Below are 18,327 nucleotides of genomic sequence, written 5' to 3'. Positions count from 1 at the left end.
GAGGGAAATAACCAGGAACAGCTCCAGGGTTTATGCTCTTCGTTCAAAAGGGTAAAACAAAAGTTGTGCTCCAACTGCTTGTGCAGTTCTGAGGCAGCCTGGGGACAGATGAAGAAGCAGCCCTAGGGTGGAGGTGTCTGGGTTCACCATCTGCTGGGGCACTCACTCACGGCCTTGCCCCATGGAAAAGGTGTTCTTTTAAAATAAATGAGGAGGCTGTGATGGAGCACTCCCTGCCCAGCCATTCCTGGGCCCTCCCAAACCCCAGTGCAAGCACCAGTCAACTCACGTTTGTCTTTTACGCTCTTTATTTAGGAACAACCAAAAATGTCTGGTTTCATTTCAACAAACTGTACAAGCAAGCTCTTCCCCTCGCCCACCCTCACATCCACATATACAAAAGGAAGGGAAACTTGCCGTTCACTTCTCAGAAGTGGCATTGTTGCTACAGGGAGTTCTTGCCCTCAGAATAAGAGCAGGTAAAGTCCATAGCACGTACAAGCTACCCTAGCCCTAATAATAGCTACAGCCCACAATCACAGGCAGCTTCTTTTTTTGTTTCCTCTTTAAAACCTTTACCAAAAGTAAAAACTATTTCCTGTTTCACACGATTGCCAAGGTGACCATTTAAAATTGTGGTCTTGGAAAAAAAAAAAAATCCAAAGTAACAACCCCCCTGGAACCCCCCACACCTCCCCGGTACAAAGACAGCTTTACACAGCAGAGCTCTCACCCTGCTCCCTCACTGCACCGGCCACCCTTATGAAAGGTCCCGTTGCAGCTACAATTACATTTTCCTTTGGATAAATCCAAGCAAAAATTCCAGGTCATTCAGCACCAGCATGATTTCTAAATAACAATAATTAAAAAAAAAGAAAAAAAAAAAAGAGACCCCTTTAGGCTGACTTTGTGGTCTGCTGAGAAACAAAGTGATCAACACGCTGTTCCCAAAGTCTCTCTTTTAGTGCAATGTTAGTATGTGCAAGGGGAATCACAGCCACGTACCCATAACACCACCACGAGCCAGATGGGGCAGAAAGTGCAATTTTAGCTAGAAATTTTCTATGCCATGGATTCCTAGCCCAACCTTCACTAGCACCAGTAAGCAAGAATCCTAACACCACCTTCCATCAGTACAGGGAAAAAGGGGTTTTAATTGTGCCATCAGAATATGCCAAATGTCAGCCAACAGAGCACTTGGGCCATTACAAAAAAAATAAATAAAAAATTACTGCTTACATAACAGAGCTCCCTTGCTCTGCTTTAAAGTTTTGTGATGCCAATCCAACATTCCTGGCACACACCACTGCCAGTAAAACGTACAGCAGAAACTAAATTTCCCAATAAAAAGAAGAACAGGGATAGCCTGCAAGTGCCTCTTTCCCCTCCATGTGTTGTGTTGCCCAATCTTACCCTGCTGGTTTTGGGATCAGCTAAGAACTGACACCAGAGGTTTACAGGTGAGCTGAATCTCATCAGGACTTTGAATGATTTGAAGAGAACAGAGCCAAAATGATCTGGGCAACAGGGGGAAGAGCATTTTACAAGCATTTTAAATATTGTCACCCTGATGGGAATGTGCAGCATCACGTTCATTTGTCATTTGTGCCCAAGTGCTGAAAATCATCTTTTTCTTCTGGTTCCCAATGAGCCAGCTTCTGATCAGGTTGCCTCTGTTTTATCTGTAAGAGAGGGGCTGCAGGGAAAACAATACAACACTTCTGCAGGTGACCAAAATCTGCTGCTTTCCAATTAAAAAATCCAAATTACCCAAAACCCTAATTGAAAAACTAGCCTACTACAGCTTCCTTCTCTTGAACTGTCAGGGGACATGTAACAAAAATCAACCCAGCAGGTATCTTCCAGCTGCTGTGTGAGCATCCTCCTACCAGGTTCAGGAATCCAGTGTTTCTCTGCCAGCAGCTACTGCTTTTGCTGGTGGCTTCTCCTGGTGACCAACTCAGGGAGGGGGGACATGAAATCACCCTAAGTACCTGCAAGCACCTGTGCCCATCCTCCCACCATGCTGCAGGCCTGATGCGCAGCATCACTCAGCTTTCAGGTAAGTGGAGATAGGAGGCTGTAGATAATGGTTTTAGTGTTCTGCCAAAAAAACCAAACAAAAACCAACCGAAAAGAAATTCAAGGATTCAATTACAGAGCTGAAAAATAAGGTACCCAAATGAAAAGTGGAACAATGTCTAGAAATCTCATGGCAGGGGCTGCTGACAACAATGAATAAAGAAATTGAGTTCCTTGCACCAGAAGAACCAGCAGCCCTTGGCATGAGCAAGCCAGGGCCAGCACAAATCAGGGTTTCGGGTTATTAAGCAATTGGATTGTGCCCTTAATCTAAGCAGCCTTGGAGACATAAGTAACAAGATTCACATGGATTAAAATTGATGGTTTCTGCTGTGCCTGCCAGGCCCAAGTTCAGGCACAGCGGATGGAGGTGGAGAATTTAATTTCCCTTCCTTACTGATGCTGGCTACATCACCTCGATCTTACACCCCCCTTTCAAGTCAAGATAGTCATCTTTGATTAGATGATGATAAATATTCACACACTCTGAAGAATTGTGGTGACACTTCCTCTTAACACCACAAGAGCTGCTGTTGGGACTGTCAAGCCACCTCTCAATTTTTCTTTTCAGTTTCAGATGCAAACACTTTTCCAATGTCCTGCACCAAAACCAGAGTCTGGAGATGGCACCTGTTTCTCCTCCTCAGCAGAGAAACAGAAGACCACAGAGCTAAACCCTCAAAAATCTTCAGCTTATACTTTTATGGAGATTTCAAGTTAACTAAAAAATGCAGATAACAAGGAATGTAGGAGTTAGAAAGGGAACTCAATCATTTTTGGATTTCTTTTTTGTCTCTAAATCTTACCCTCCCCACGCAAAGGCGTTTGCCAGCCCCATCACCATGTCCGAGGGGAGTCTGCATGGAACCACTTTTTAAAATTCCTCCAACCCAAAAGAAAGAAAACTCCTGCTGTGCTTGTATGAATGCATGGAGACAAAGCTCAAAAACCTCAGCAGCTTCCAACCCTCAAGGCTGGTTTTTCTGTGTACACCGGGAAATTCTCCCTCTAGCTCACAAGACTTCAATTTTTCTGGAAAACCGGCTGAATACAATCCAAGTGCAAAACATTTCAGCTAGTGCATTAAAACATGGTTTGAAGGGACCAGTTCATATCACAGTCCTTAAACATTCCTGTAGATGGAGCGGGGATCACTCTTCCAACCAGCCACAGGCTCTTAAAGTGTACACAAAAAATCCCACAGAAAATCACCTTGAATGGGCAAACTACACTTCCAACGTATTTATATAGCAAGTAGTTAGTAAAAGTGTACATTTTTAATGTACATCTTAATGCAATAAAGAATCAATGGCATATTTGAACTGTATATATGTGTAGTTAAATAAACCTGCATGTACATAGACACTACAGAGTAAATTGACCTACCTGTATTTGTTCTCTGAAGGTGACACTGTACATACATCCATATTCTCAGGCTGCACGACTCCCAGATCTGCTTTCAGCTCTAGAACCACTCAGATTCTCCCACCCTCTCTGATATTTTGGGGTGCACAGGATTGCACCCATGAGGGTGAACCCCTGGGGCTGTCACCACAGGGCAGCAGGCCCTGGTCCCCAAAGAGAGTCACGGGGATGGCACCAGCTGAGCCATCACCAGCCAAGGTGGGATGGCTGCTGGTCATGCCTCCAGCTGTGTCATGACCATCAGCAGTGCTTCCAAAGGCAAATCTAGGGAGCTTGGTGCCACATAGGCTGCTCCAGGTCAGTGCCACCCCTGCTCACAGCGTGGTAGGATGGTTGTTTGGCTATGGGATGCACAGGGTGAGTGACCACATCCAAGGAGTCACTCTGGGGGTGCAGGTCACCTCAGAGCAGAGCAGATGGTCACACCTGGCCACAGTCTCACACCATGTGCCAGGGAAGCCCTGTGGGCTCAGGGACAAGCACCCAGCACATCCCACCAGGCAAGGGGAAGCCTCTGCCAAAGCACTTAACAGCCACAGCCCCTTCCAGCAGCTGGACAAGGCGGCCTCTCGAAGAGGGGGAGAAGAAAGAATTGCAAAAGCAAGGGCAATTAAAGGTAGAAATCAGACACCATCTTTGGAAGAGGTTCTGAAAGAGCTTTTTTGTTTTTAAACCAGATTTTTTTGTAAATCTCTGGAGCCGATCCTTTGGGGTTTGCTACCCACCCTCCTAATAAATATCATTTACCACCAACAATAAAGTCTCCCACATTAAAAAGCTCTCACTAAATAAAAACCTTCTACTGAAAAATCTTGGCTGAGTTGGCTTGGCAAAAAATAAGGAGCTATGACTACTCTCCATAAATACATCAGCAGATAAACACCAAAAACTATTTAAGTTAAAAGACAATGTTGGCTCCAAAACAAACCAGGAATGAACCAGCCATGAATTAATTCAAACTAGAAATTTAAATACAGTTTCTAACCACTCAAAGGCAGTCAATTTCTGGAATAGCCTTCCAAGAGCAAAAGTGAAGGCAAAACATGGAACCAATTTGGAGTTGGGATTTGATTAGTTTGTGACAGAATGATCTGACACAACATTTGGCTGGACTATTCAGCTCAAGAGTTTCTTGACTTCTAGACTTTGTTTTCTATTAGAAAGGAATATTTAAAGTAAAAATATTCAAGCAGTTGCATCACATAGCAACCACCCAAGACAGCACACATCAAAAATGTACAGGTACCAGGCAGCAGGTAGGATAACTGGGAAATTTATTTTGCTGTTTTGCCAGAACTATTGCACACAGCCTGGAAAAAAAAAGGGGGGAAAAATAAGAAAACCAAAAAGGACTGGAACAAACACTCAAAATCACCAGTGGTGCTGCAGGAGGATCTGCCACGTAGGGCTGCAAAAAGAAAACTTCCAAATGGCAGCAGAGCCACTGCCTTGGAGACAACAATGACTTGTACCACTCACAGCCACACTGTGACTCTCTGTATTTGTTCTCTGAAGAACAGACTGTTCTCTCCAAACAATGAAAAGGATTCCAGGTCAGGATGCAAAAATTATTATGTTCTAGTTCTCAGAGATTAAAGAGAGACTTGGAGATTTAACAGCCTGTTACAGTCAGTCTCCAGGAGCACAGGGGAAAGTGTTCTAGCTAGCAAGGGACAAATTACACCAAACTCCATCTCCTGAGCTGCCCAGGGCTGGGAACCTGCTGCTTATCAGAGAGTATGCAATGCTCACTCTAACCTCATCTGAAGGGATGAGAATCTCACTCAAATTCAAGACTGGCAGTTTTCTTCTCACATCCCTTCCCTTTCATAATACACTCACACTTGTGTGCCCACAAAGCCCTTTACTGCCAGGGCTTAAGGACCAGAAAAGGCAGAGAGGATATATGCAGCCATGACAACCTTTAGAGAACAAACACCTTAATGGACAGATGAAAAAAAAAAGAAAAAAGAAACAAGTACTATGCCATGATAGTCCATATCTAAGCAATGACCTTGTTTATACAATGTCTGAGATTTGTTATGCTTGTATAGGCAGCTGTAGGCATCGGTATATGAATATGAAATCAGAAAGTCTGTCACTGGAAAGCAAACAGGAGCATCCTATTTCCTGGGTGTGAGCTGAGCCCCTGCCTCAGCCACCTCCCAGCCTTCTCCTTGGCTGGGCCACCAAGAGCTCAGCACTGGGTGCCCAGTTTGTGCACATGCTGCCTCGTGTGCTGTGCTCAAAGGTCTCATGGATGGCAGTGCTTCATCACCACGTCCTGCTCCTCAGGCTTGGATCAGGCCGGCCCATGGGCTTCTTAAAGATCACTAATTTCTTCTCAAGGGTAAGAGCAGATCCTCCAGGGCTGGTGGTTTGAGTTCAGTCTGTTTCTGAAAAAGAACAGAGGTGTCAGAGATGCTCCTGGCCTTGTTCCAGGTGGGGTGCTGGGTGGGGAGGAGGAGATCTAAGAGTGCCTCAAGATAGGCAAGAGTACGAGCCTTGACAGAATCAGCTGCAAAGAAGGGGCTGGAACAACATGCAGAGGGGCTGGAAAGCCCAAAATCCTTGAGGAAGTGGAGTTGGCTTCGCCCCTCTAAGGAGGGATGCACCTTTACTAAGCACCTCCTGCCTCTGTGCCATGAGGGTTGGCAGGGCCTCCTCACTCTGGCTGACAGAAAGCCACGCTCAGAGGGCACTAGCAGGGGCACAGCAGTTCCCCAGCACAACAGCTGGTCCCCTCCAGTCCCCAAACCCACCATTCCCCTGCAAAGCACACAGGATATGCAGCAAAGGCAGGACCCATCCAAACCACATTCCACCTTCTTGAAATTAGATGTGAAGGGAAGTAATGAATTTTACTCGACTTTTATAATTATTTCTTTAAGGCCTGCAGCCACGGCAGAGATGTGTGGGAAGCTCCAAAGCAAGGCAGTAGGATTGCAGAAGATCCCAGCTGGCCAGCAAGGAGCTGTGTGTGTGGACCACCATGGGACAGGGCCAGCACTTGGCCATCCCCATCTGGTGGGAACCCTACCAGGCAGGAAACAGCCCCCATCTGCACTGCAGAAAAGCCAACAAAAGGCTTGGAAAGCACCTCTCCTCTCCACTACACACACATGCACACTCAGACACACACCTTCCTAAACTGAGTTCTGGAGACTCCATGTCCCCTCCTGCCTTTGCAGCCTCCACCTTCATCACCTGAGCCTTTTTCCATGCCAAACAAGAATGTTCACATCTGGAAAGCAGGCAGCAGGACAGAGAAAGGCAGGTAGGCGTGTGCCTGCTGCTGGAGATCAGGCAGGGACATGGAAGCAACTAATGGCACAGGACAAGCAGCTAGGCCCCTTTCTTCCCAAATAAATACATAAATAAACCCATGGGCCATCTTCCCACAGGGCAGCTAAAATGACCGGACACTCCTACAGTTTTACTCCATCATGAAATAACACCAGGATTTGGGTTCTGAGCGGTGCCAGCACCCGATGACCAAGGCAGGAAAAGGCAGACAGTGGCACTCGTGTCATCCTGCCAGACCCTCCTCACCCTCCTTCCTTCACGCCTTTCTTTCACAGAGAGAGCTCCTCAGCACTTCCTCAGTTAAACCTCGAACACTGACCCTTTTCCGAACCTGTCTCCGAAGCAGGAGAGGCCCGGTGCCCTGCCACCCCAGCCCTCCCACGCCGAGGCGCGGGCCTTACCCAGCCCTGTGGCGGGCGGCGGCCCGGGCGCGTCGGGGGTCCCGGCGCTGCCCTCCTGGCCGCCCGGCTCCCACGCCTCGCTGCTCTCCGACGCCTCCGCGCCGGCTTCGCACGGCCCTTTCCGGCTGCCGGCCGCCTCGGGGCCGCAGCCCCTGCCCTCCTCCTCCGCCTTCACCGCAAACCACACCTTGAGCTGCTGGGCGCCGAGGCGGGCGCGCTCGCAGAGGCCGGGCACGTCCTCCTCCCGCAGCCCCTTGTGCTTCTCGTAGTAGTCCTCGAGCACCTCCCGGCCGGCGGGGCCGACCTCCACCAGCCCCGGGGGGAAGACCCCCCGCCGGTAGTTCTCATACCACTTCAGCTGCCCGTTCTTGTAGCCATAGCGGCTGTCCCCGAACCAGCGAATGACCTCGGCCCGCGGCAGGCCCGTCTGGGACACGATGGCGTCATACTCCTGGTTCGTGGGGCGCTGGGTCTGCACGAACATTTGCTTCAGCAGATGCCGCTGCTGGGCCGTTTTTTTGAAGTTCAGTTTGGTTTTGGGAGGGGTGGGCGGCCGGCTGGAGCTGCCGTCCCCCTTTTCATTTGCGCCGGTCCCCGGTACCTCGTTTTTGCCGTTGGACTCGGTCACTCGCAGGTTTTTCAGGTTGATTTTGATGGGACTCACCTTCCGCTCCGCCGAGTTCGGGTTGATGCCGGAGGCGTCGACTGAGCCGTTTTCACTCGTGGCCCTCTGCTCATCTGAGGAGTCTTCCCCTTCCCCGCCGCCATTCTCTGCCTCCTCCTCCTCCTGCTGAGCCACCTCCTCCACTTTCTTATTCTCCTCCGCCACCTTCTTCTTTCTCCTCTCCGAGAACCAGCTGTCGATCTCTCTCCTCGTCATCTTCGTTTCCCCCCGCAGGCGGTTCACCTCTTCCTCCGCAGGAAGGGGATTTTGGGCGAAGCTGCTCTCCAGGGCCTTCAGCTGCTCCGGCGCCCGCTCCTTGTACTTGGTGGGGGTGAAGTCGGGTGCCTGGTGCCAGGACTGCCGCCGTGCTGGGTGCTGCGGGCCCGGCGCGGCCGCCGCCGCTGCGGGGCTCAGCTCAGCTCCCCTGGCTGGGACGTCGAAGGGGATTTCGGGCAGGGAATCAAGAGCACTGTCTCCAGGGAAGACGGCCCGGCCGCCTCTCACGTTCCTGTAGTGGTACCTCCTGTCGCTGAACCATTTTCGGATCTCCTTGGTGGACAAGCCCGTGATCTTTGTCAGCCGCTCGACTTCAGCCTGGCCAGGGAACTGGTTTCTGCAGAAGCTGCCTTTGAGGGCTGAAAGCTGCTCGTGGGATTTCTTGTTTTTGTAGATATTGGGATCCAGGAAAGTCTGCGAGGAGATGGCAGGGCAGGCGGTGAGCAGGGACTGGGCACTGTTGACCACCTTGACCCCAGATGTGTTGCTGGAGCTCACGGTGCTGTGCTGCCCTGCCAGCTGCGGCTTGGGGACAGAAGTTACTGCCAAGGTGAAGGAGGAGCTGGTGCCCTTCAGCCCGTTTGCCATGATGGGCTGTGTGACCAGCAGCCCCCCTGTCCCCTCTGGCTGCCCCACCACATGGCCTGGTAAAGTTGCCTGGATAAGGTGGGGAACAGTCCCAGGATTTGCAACCAGGGGTGTGTTCAACACTGTAATGGTGGGTTGTGGCACAGACTGAATAACAGTGTTGAACATCTTCTTCCTGGCATCTTCGATCTCCTCTGGTGACCAGCTGATGCCCTGCTTCAGCCTCTGGGCAGTGAACCAGATCTTCAGCTGCTCTTCTGGGTATTTGGTCACCACAGTCAAGTAGCAGAGCTCAGCTTTGGTGGGGTAGGGGAACTTGTTGAAAGAGTTTTTCAGGAAGCTGTTGGAGTCCATGGCAGCATTGTACGTGGGAATGCTGCTCAGTGGGATCATCACCTTGGGAAGGGACTTGGATGTAGGGAGCTGCTGATGCAACGGGGGCTGCTGCTGCAGCGACACAAGCTGTGCAACGCCTGCCTGCAGAACAGGCACGTTTCCTATGATGGAGCCATTCACTATGTGGGATGACTTTGTTGAACTTGCAGTGGGCTGGCTGACTGGCACGGACCCATTTGGGAATGAATGCTCTCCATCCTTCACCTCTGACTCACCGCCCAACTGACTTGACACGTTCTCCTTCAGCGTGTGGATTTTTTTGGCCTCGGGTTTACCCTTCATAATCTTCATGATAGGGGTTTTGGTAATGATAATTTCAGACTGGCCATCTGCCCCTTCCTCAGGGACCTCTCCTGGCAGGTCATGGCTGCTGGTGGCCTCCAGACTTTGCTCCACAGTTGTACGACCATCCTGCTTCACCAGCCTCCAGACAAAGCTGGTCTCGCCGGCGTGCGCCTCGGCGTTGTGGTGCGAGAGCCCTTCGTGGCTGTTGGCCAGGAAGCTGCACCCCACACACGCGAACGCGGGGTCTTTGCCAAAGTCTGAGTGCTCAGAGTCCAAGTGCCCAAAGAACTGGTGAAGGTCGTGAGACCCAAAGTCACAAGGCCTGCAGATGAAAGTGTCACCGTCGGCGATGCCGCGGTGCCCGTTGGACAGAGCTCCATTATTACTGTTGCTGGCCCCAGCATCGCTCGCTGCTGGTCCTTCTGCAGGAGCCTCTGGTTGTGTTCCTTCATGATCATCTTCTCCAGCATCCTGTTCGGTCTCCTGAAGCACCAGTGTTTTTACTGGTATCATGCAGGGCGTTGTGGATTTCCTTTTGCTAGCCATCGCTACAATTGATCCAGAGGACTATTTTAATTTCATTTAAATTAAATTCAAATTTAGAAAGCGCTATTGCAAGTGCTCTGTGGTCCAGATTCCAGCAAGCTCATGATGTCCCGAGGAGCTGCTGACAAATGTTCATATTTGCCACTGGACCTGAGGATAAGGAGAGGAAGGAGGGGTTAGTTCCCTTGGTATTAGACAAAGCACAACTGCTCTGGTATTTAACTGCTTCACTCAAGAAATAGTTTTTCTTCTTTCATTGGAAAAATCTCACTTGACCTTGGATTTACTGTATTTTCACACCTAAACCTGTGAACTGTGTTTCAAACCAAACACACAAACATGCCACTTTTACAGCCCACATCAAAGTCTCATTTAAGGAGGAAAATCACTGATTTTTCCCCTCATTTTGCCCTGTCAAGACCCATCCTTGGTGTTTCAGCAAGGAGAGCAGTGCCTGGGCTCCCTGTGTGCCCAGGTCCCAGCTCAGTCTCACACAGGAGATAACACCAGGCAGGCTCACCTGGGAAAGCTGCCTGCTTTCCATCACACAAAAAGGATAAAAAATCCACATATTCCCCACAGAACATTTCAATTTTTTCCAAATCAGCATTTCCCATCCATCCCATGGGGAAGTTTCTTGCCAGCTCAGAGAACTGTGCCTGTGCCAAGAATCTCTGCAGACACCCAGAGCTGCTGCTGTGAGTGAGGAGGCTGCAGTATTTTAGCTCTCCTTGCTCAGCAAGCCTGCAAAGCATTTGGGAGATGCCCTTCGTGTGTACATTTCATTGCTGTTCCAACAGCATGTGTGAGTCCTCCTCTGGAGCCACAGACAAGGTAAAGGCCCCAAAGCTCAAGAGCAGCATCACAATGTTCCTGGCTCCCAGCCTTCGCCTCCCACCACCTCTGCAGCTTTTGGCAGTCACACCACCCAGAGCTGGGATATTCCCTAACAAAGTGTAATTTCTCGTCAGTGCAAGCCCATCTCACTGGGCTTGGGCTAACCAGAGATTTGTTACATTTAAAACCAAAACCGAACAAAAATAAGCAAAACCCAAGCAACCAACTCACAATAACTTTTTCTTTTTCTTTTTTCTTTTTTTTTTCCTCCTCTGGAGATAAAGCAGACCCTGAAGTGCTCCAGCCTGTGGAAGGCCAGGGCTGGCTGAGGCATTAGCCACAACCTTATTCCTGGCTTGATGTCGCTTTCCTACTTGCACAGCAAATGCTCAGTGCCTGAGATCATGACCCCAGGGCAGTAAGATTGCTGTAGCTGGCACCAGGAGTCATCTGCCTGGTGACACCCCTCTGTCAACCCTTTCTACAGCAACTCTGCTTTTTTTCTTTTCTTCAACAGGGGGATAAAATGGTATTTTTCCAGACTGCAAGGTCACTTGGAAGCATATGGACACACTGATTCATATTACAAAGACACTGTGCCAGATTTCCCTGAGATTTACAGTAACAGCGACTGAGCTTTATAAAAACACTCATAAAAACTTGAACTTTAAAAAAAAAAAAAAAGGACTTACCATCCTATGAGATGACTCACAGAGGTAATTCCTATCAGTTACAGCAGTTGTGCACCAGCAGCTTTCTCAGATCAGATACTTGGAGCTGATCTCATGCACTGAGAAATGCAGATCAGGCAAATGGCTTGGTGGTGCTTATGCAATACCTCCTGTGCTTAGTTTTGTTGGCAGTTTTTAGAACAGAGGAATGAAAGATCCTCATGCAAAAAAATAGAAAAAATATTCAAATGGAGGAAGTGCAATTTCAAACGACCTCCCTAACTTTATTAGATATTTTTTCAAAGCTTGTTCTGAAAGCTGACATCATTTTTTCCAAACGGGAGAGCCTGGATGGCTGGCTCTGGCCTCAGCAACGCTCAGGCACCATTTGAAAGACTGACGGGAAAACGTAACTTCCCGTTCATGTGGGCTGATCTGAGATTACAAAACAGTCCTGTAAACACTCTTAGTCATCACTGAACTTGGCATCAGAAAAGACTGCTTGCTATGCTAAGGCATCATGAAGAGCTAGAAGTTATAACTTTTTTTAAGAAAAATCTATAAATAAACCAGGTATTAAAGCCGTGAGCTGGATTTAGACGGTGTGGATTGCACCTCTCAATACATGCTTTATGCCATCCCACCTTCTCGTGGTTAGTCCTGCCCTCTGCAGAGGGCCACAAAGTTATTCATTAGCATTAGCAAGTGGAATATTTGGATGACTATGAATGGGCTGTGCTATTCAGAGGGGAACAGCATCCATCTGACACCAATCCCGAGATCCTCATTTTTGATGCTAAGTTAAATATTACACAGTCTAGCAGGCTGAGATGACCTTTCCAAGTCCAGTCAGTTAGGGAAAAAGCAGTAAGATCAGCCTGAGGGCTACAAAATACAGCTTTAAAGGCTGAGAGGAGTTTCATGTCAGAGAAGCAATGGTAAAAAAGAGTACTTATTTCATTTTATCCTGCAGCTTTAACACAGGGAGAAGCTGCTGAGCCCTCTGCAAGCTTTTTTCTTTCCAGCAAACTCCAGTCTCCATTACTAAGACAGCTCCAGTCCCTGACAGATCTGACCCAGTGTTTATGGAGTCTCCAGATATCAAAAGAATGATTTTTATCTGTCAACAGAGTAAATTTGATACAAAGCAACATCGACACACAAAGACCCCCATTGTGCCGCATTAACAAAGTGCCTCTCCCGAGCACTCCATCACCATTATTTCGGGTAAATGTGAATGGCCTGACCCACCTACAGAGAACCTAAAAGCTCTGCATTTCATTTACCAGCACGTTTGCATCAAACTCTGTGCTCTCTCCAACAACTTTCCTTAAAAATGCAATCAAAGCAGCCCCAGCCACCACAGCTCTCCTGCGGGGCTCCAATATTAATGCCACCTGAGAACACAGATTGCAAATTTTAGCTGGAAGTGAATCACAGTGGTAATTTACTGGGGAGAAAAAAATTAATCAAGTGTACTGTTTGTCCATTTCATTTCCATGGAACAGTTGCATAACCACATGTTGGGAGCATGTTTTATTCACTGCTCACCTTCTGGAATGCACTTAATACTTTAATACACCACTAATATATAGCAGAATGGATAATTTACTGATTTGTTCCTCATTAAAATAAGTGAGGCTGTTCTAATGGATAGGATAAATTAATGGCAGAAAAAATAATCAATTGAAAAAGATCCTCACAACTGATCTCAGTGTATGTATCACCACTGCAGATGCCTCAGACCCTTCTGCACAGCCATGAGTGAAGAACTGTATTGCCTATGTATTATTTAATGATTAACTGGAACAAAGAGACAAAGCTGAATGGAGGAGTTACCTAGAGCCAGGAAGACAAAGTTGTTGTACTTGAATTCATAGTTTAATTTACACCTGCTAATTACATAGCAAGGTAGCAGAGTAAGCAGGTCAAATATCCAGTACAGCTAAACCATCCCTGTTGCTGGAAATTTGAGGGAAAACTGACTTAAAGCAGAGTAAAACCAGTGTTTTCCCAGTGATGCTCATAGAAACTAAGGCTGGAGGGAAAGGTGGCAGTTCCAGGTACACAATCAATCCTCTGCAGAACAGCTTTGCCTCTGCTGAGGGAAACAATGCCCAGACCAGTTACAGTGAGCTCTGCAATAGCAGAAAATTTACTTCTGCAGAGATTAACAAAGGGAGGTTTCGAAATCTGCACTGCTGAGTATGAACTTTCAGCTTTTTCCAGCTTGGCTGGATATAACTGGTTTGGTTTTAAATGTTTCACTGAATTAACGAGTTAGGTTCTTAATGCAAAACATTCACTGCACGCAGTGCCAAGGTCCCCAGTTAGAAGATTAATTTTTTGTGACCTTTTGCAAACCTCGCCTAGAAACAGCAACCAGAAAACCCACCAGGCAGCAGCAGCAGCAGCCAGGACACAGCAGCTCCAGTCCCACTGCCCAGGCACAGGAATACTGTGCCCAGCACAGTCCCCTGCCAGCTCCTGGGTGCCAAGGCTGACACCAGGGACAAAGCTCCACGGGGACACAAAGGATGGCTGCATGTTCTGTGGGCTCTGCTGAAGAGGGAATGCTCCATTAAAATAAAATGACATTAATAAAAAAGCAGATTTTTAAAAATCAGTACCAAAATAGAAGTAAAATAACAGTTTTCTCAACACTTTCAGTGCCTGCTAGGCAGGCAGACACGCTCCCCAGGTCAGAGACAAAGTTAATGTTTCTGTCTCATATGGAGCCAAGCACAATATTGGCACTTTAAATAAAAGCGGTTTGTTTTTAAGTTGAAGCTCTGCAGGCCCCAGCTGATAGCATCATATGAGGGGGGAAAGAGGAAGAAATCAAAGGAGGAAAAAACATTGGTGTTTTTGAGTTTTTGTCTCTCCCCCGCAGGCTCTACCTCCAGCCAGGGTCAGAATATGCAGCGCTGTCTTTGGGGGTTCCAGATGACTTCCCAATCATATTGTAACTAGCCAGGACATGAAATAAATTATCCCTATGGCCAGGACCATCAACCCAAACCTGAGGGCTGGGCCCACTTCCCACCCCCACAAACATCCCACTGTGTTTGACAGCAGGTCCCCTCATCATGACAGGCACCCAGTTTGCCCTGGGCAGCACTGGGAGCCAGCTCAGAGCCTGGGACTGGGTGCATTTACCATGCTGCTGGGGAAGGGAGGATAAACAGGTCCATGTATTTGGGGTACAGGCCCATGGCCATCCTGTTGCCAGCCAGGGCAGTCCTGGGATTCTTCCTCTTTGGATGGCCATTAATATTCCTTCTGCTTTTGCAGTCCATTGACGAGAAGTCATGTAGGAGTTTCACTGGTTAGAATTATTTATTGCTAAAACATGCCAGTGGGGCTACTGCTAATCCATCCCAGGGACACACTGTGTGGATAGACATCTCAGCAAACACCTCTCCAGGCCACATCCCTGTCCTTCTATACTGACAGATCACCTCTCCAGAGAAATTTCCAAGGTGTGGGTGGGACCTCTCTGCCAGCTGTACCAGCATGGCTCTGGGAAGGAGAAAAGGCAAGATTTGGCAGGGCTGAGCTCTTCTGTTCCCACTCTGTGGTTGTGCATCCCAGCTAGCTGGAGTCCAGCATCCTCCCTGAGTAACCCTGCAAAGGCTGCAGCTGGGAGGAAGTCACAGCATGGGAACATCTCCAGCAGCCTAAAAATGCCAGCAGCAAAGCATCACCCTGGCTTCTGGCACACATCCTCATGCCATGCCCTTGCACCTGGAGATAGTGTCTGCCACACAAAACCTGGTTCATAACCCAGCCAAGGCCATGACACACTTAATTCTTTTGGGGTTTAACCCCATTCAGAACTGCAAGTTCATCAATGAGCAGTTAGTGAGATTTTCCCCTCCAGAGCAGACTGATACCGCACTAACTCTGCAAGCACTCAAACCTCAGGTGATCTTAACACCATCTAGCAGAGCCACCAGCAATAGAATAACCACAGCCCCAGAGAGGCCACGCAGGCAAGAAAGGCTCTTCACATCTTATTATTTCGCGCTGCACGAATGTACAAACACGCGCACAAACTTCAGCAGTTTTGAGCTTCAAGCAGCATCACAGTCAACGTTTGTACTAAGGAACAATTTCTCTTTATGCCAACTGGTCAGGGTGCTTTGTAGCTTAAGCCTGGCTTTGAAACCGCGGGTACAGTCTAAATGCAGTGGGAGCTGGTTGACCGAACAATCGTATTCATTCTCCATTCCTTGGCAGGCCTAGAGCAGAAAAGCGTCTTTTCCATTTAGACCAGTTAAACAGAGCTATTCATTAAAATTTCACCCTTCTCCGAACTTCTCCATTTAAAACCTGAAAACCTGCCTTTGAAAGAAGCCCTCTCTCCTCTGCCCCACAGTGCTCCTCATCCCCTGTCTCAAGTTGTCACCCATTTCTGAGCTGTGTGTTTGGATTGCTCTTGTGCTGTAACAGCAGCACCTCTCCTGTGTGTTGGTATCTGGGCAGAGGCTCCCTCAGCACTCAGGGACTAAGGGCAATTATCTCTGCTTTTTTTTTTTTTTTTTCCCAGACAAGCACAAAACTGAGCAAGATGGAAGGTTAGAAAGAGCCGGCTGAAACAGAACACGATTAAAGTATAAAAATAGGTCACTGGGATAATATAACCTTTAGACTATTGGCAATGTGCCCCCCTTAGAGACAAGCCTGTGTGCTGTATTTCAGGAGAATGTGAGGAATAAAAAACAACCACCACGACACACATCAAAACAAAACCACTGATCATCCCTCAGAGCTTTGCGTGCTTCTGTTTGAACATCACTAACATTAATTCACTCCTTTTCCTCTGCCCTCATCCGTTTGATTGAGCACAAAATAAATGTTATGTAATCACACCATTAACATCTTCCAAAAAAGTAATAATCTCTTTTGGCACAGAGGCTTCATTACAGATTTGCTCTGCATTGCACTACCTTAGCAGGGTTCACAGTTCCAACATCCTAGGGACCCACCTCCACAGCTTCAATCCTCAGATTCTGTCCATGCTGCAAAACATTCCCGGCATTCCCCCAAAGCAAAAGGCCCAGCAGACAGATAATGACATCTCACCAGAGCCAGCTCTGAGGTTAGCACTACCAGCAGAGGACACCAGATAGCATTACCAGAGCTTCAAGAAGTCCCCCAGCTCATGATTATCAGGATATCCCATCACCTCACACTGGTGACTGCCAGCAGGTTGGTTGTGTCTGAACAGGACAGCATGACCATGCTAGTAAACAAACTGGAGTTCCCATTTCAGCCCCTTGTGCTTTCTCTAAGATGTTTTCTTTGCTTGCAGGGCTTTGTGACTTCATCTGAAAACACAGGCACCTCAAACAGCCCCACATGTCATTTATATCCTGCCACACCACCTCAGGTGTGCCACATGCATTGTGACCCCACCCTCAGAGCTCATTGTCCTGCATCACCATTTCCACAGGACAAACCCAGCTTTGGCAGATGCAGCCCTTCAGAATGTATGTGAATATGAACAGGTTACACCTAAAATACACTTTGTGTTTTTATTACCTGAAATTGCTGAACTAGCTCCAAGACAAAAATCTACTGGGGAGCTCAGAGCAGTGCAATAGGCATCAGAGGTAGATCTCTGTCCAAGACAAATTTCCAACAAGGATATCTGAGACTTTTAAATCAGTAGGAAATGCTTGGCTGAGCTGGTGAGGAGCTCACAGGTGTGAGCACCCAATGGCAACAGAGCACCCACAGTGCCACAGCCCCACTGTGCTCTCAGTGCTGCTACAGCCTGCCCTTTCCCAAGGAATCATCCTGGGGAAGCCTTGGAGCCCACCTTTCTGATGTACCCCTGCTCACAACCCCACTGCCAGGCTTGCACAGCACCTCCATACAGTGACCTTGATCGAGGGGCCATCACCCCAAGTGCAGGAACCACAGCTCTAATACCAGCACAACATTTACTGTTAAAAGAAAACCAGTGTCAGCTTTTATACCAGCACCAAAACGATCCCACTGCAGACACAAACCCAAAAGCCTGTCACACAGGTTTCTCACCGAGCAGCCAAGTCCCCTGTGGAATGAAGAACAGCTTGCTGAAGCCAGGCTGATCACCAGTTACCGAGCAGCCGCATAAGGGACAGACCCGCAGCAATTCCAGGGAAGTAAAGAGTGCCCAGAGCTTTAAAACAAGATGTGGGTGGGAAGGACTAAACCAAGCTACTAAACAGTACCAGAGGCGCTGGAGCTGATCATCTGCAGCACAGCCTGATGACTATGAGTGCTGCAGCCCCTTCCCAGCTGAGCATTTTTGGATTACTTCATCCCCGTGCCCTTTTGCAATATGCAGCTTCGAGAGCCGCGTTACGTCCTGGCTCAGCCTCAGCTACCATTCCTCCACTTACAGTTGCTATAATCAAAAAGAAAACTGCAAAATACTTTGTCAGAAAGCAAAGAAACGGGGTTTGGCAGGTTGGGATCGTGGATTATTTTTTTCCATCCCCATGGATTCTGCTTCAGAGTCGTCCTTTCAGACGCTGCGTGCAGCCGATGGCTTTTGCAGCTTATTGAGCCCGCTGGTTTATGGCAATGTTTTTCTGCTCACTGAACTGGCTCATTCTTTCAGCAGAACAAACTGTTCCACGTTGAGGCAGGAGTTGGCTGTGTTTTAACAAAGGATTTTTCCCTTCTGACAGTGTTTTGCAAAAGACCCAAAAAAAGGAGTTTGGAGCCAAGTTACAAAAGGTCAGGAGAGGCGAGTCAAGCACTGGGTGTAGTTCCTGTATGTCACAGCCAGACAAGGAAATGGGTGGGAAGAAGAGGAATGGCATTCGAGCTGCAGTAATATGCATCAAGTGAT

The 18,327-nt window shown here is 48.2% G+C and overlaps 1 protein-coding gene across 6 annotated transcripts in view; it reads right to left on the bottom strand.

Annotated features, from left to right (window-relative positions):
• Nucleotides 1-290: 290 nt before the first annotated feature.
• The window catches only part of ZHX3 (zinc fingers and homeoboxes 3), a 46,729-nt gene continuing 28,692 nt past the window's right edge, over nt 291-18,327 (bottom strand). For 3 of the 6 annotated variants that reach the window (XM_033074800.1, XM_033074804.1, XM_033074801.1), the window contains 2 exons: nt 7,402-10,119; nt 291-5,903 (listed from right to left, as the gene is read on the bottom strand). In XM_033074800.1, the coding sequence (XP_032930691.1) occupies nt 5,841-5,903; nt 7,402-9,969 (2,631 nt within the window). In that variant the 5' untranslated portion in view covers nt 9,970-10,119 and the 3' untranslated portion in view covers nt 291-5,840. Of the gene's footprint in view, nt 5,904-7,401; nt 10,120-11,498; nt 11,739-17,525; nt 18,011-18,327 lie in introns of those variants that run through there. The other 3 variants (XM_033074803.2, XM_033074802.2, XM_033074805.1) reach the window with 3 other exon arrangements.

The sequence above is a fragment of the Catharus ustulatus genome, chromosome 17 (genome assembly GCF_009819885.2).
Source record: "Catharus ustulatus isolate bCatUst1 chromosome 17, bCatUst1.pri.v2, whole genome shotgun sequence".
Taxonomy (NCBI): domain Eukaryota; kingdom Metazoa; phylum Chordata; class Aves; order Passeriformes; family Turdidae; genus Catharus; species Catharus ustulatus.
The sequence above is the reverse complement of the archived record's forward strand: the minus strand, read 5'-3'. Positions and strand labels throughout refer to the sequence as shown.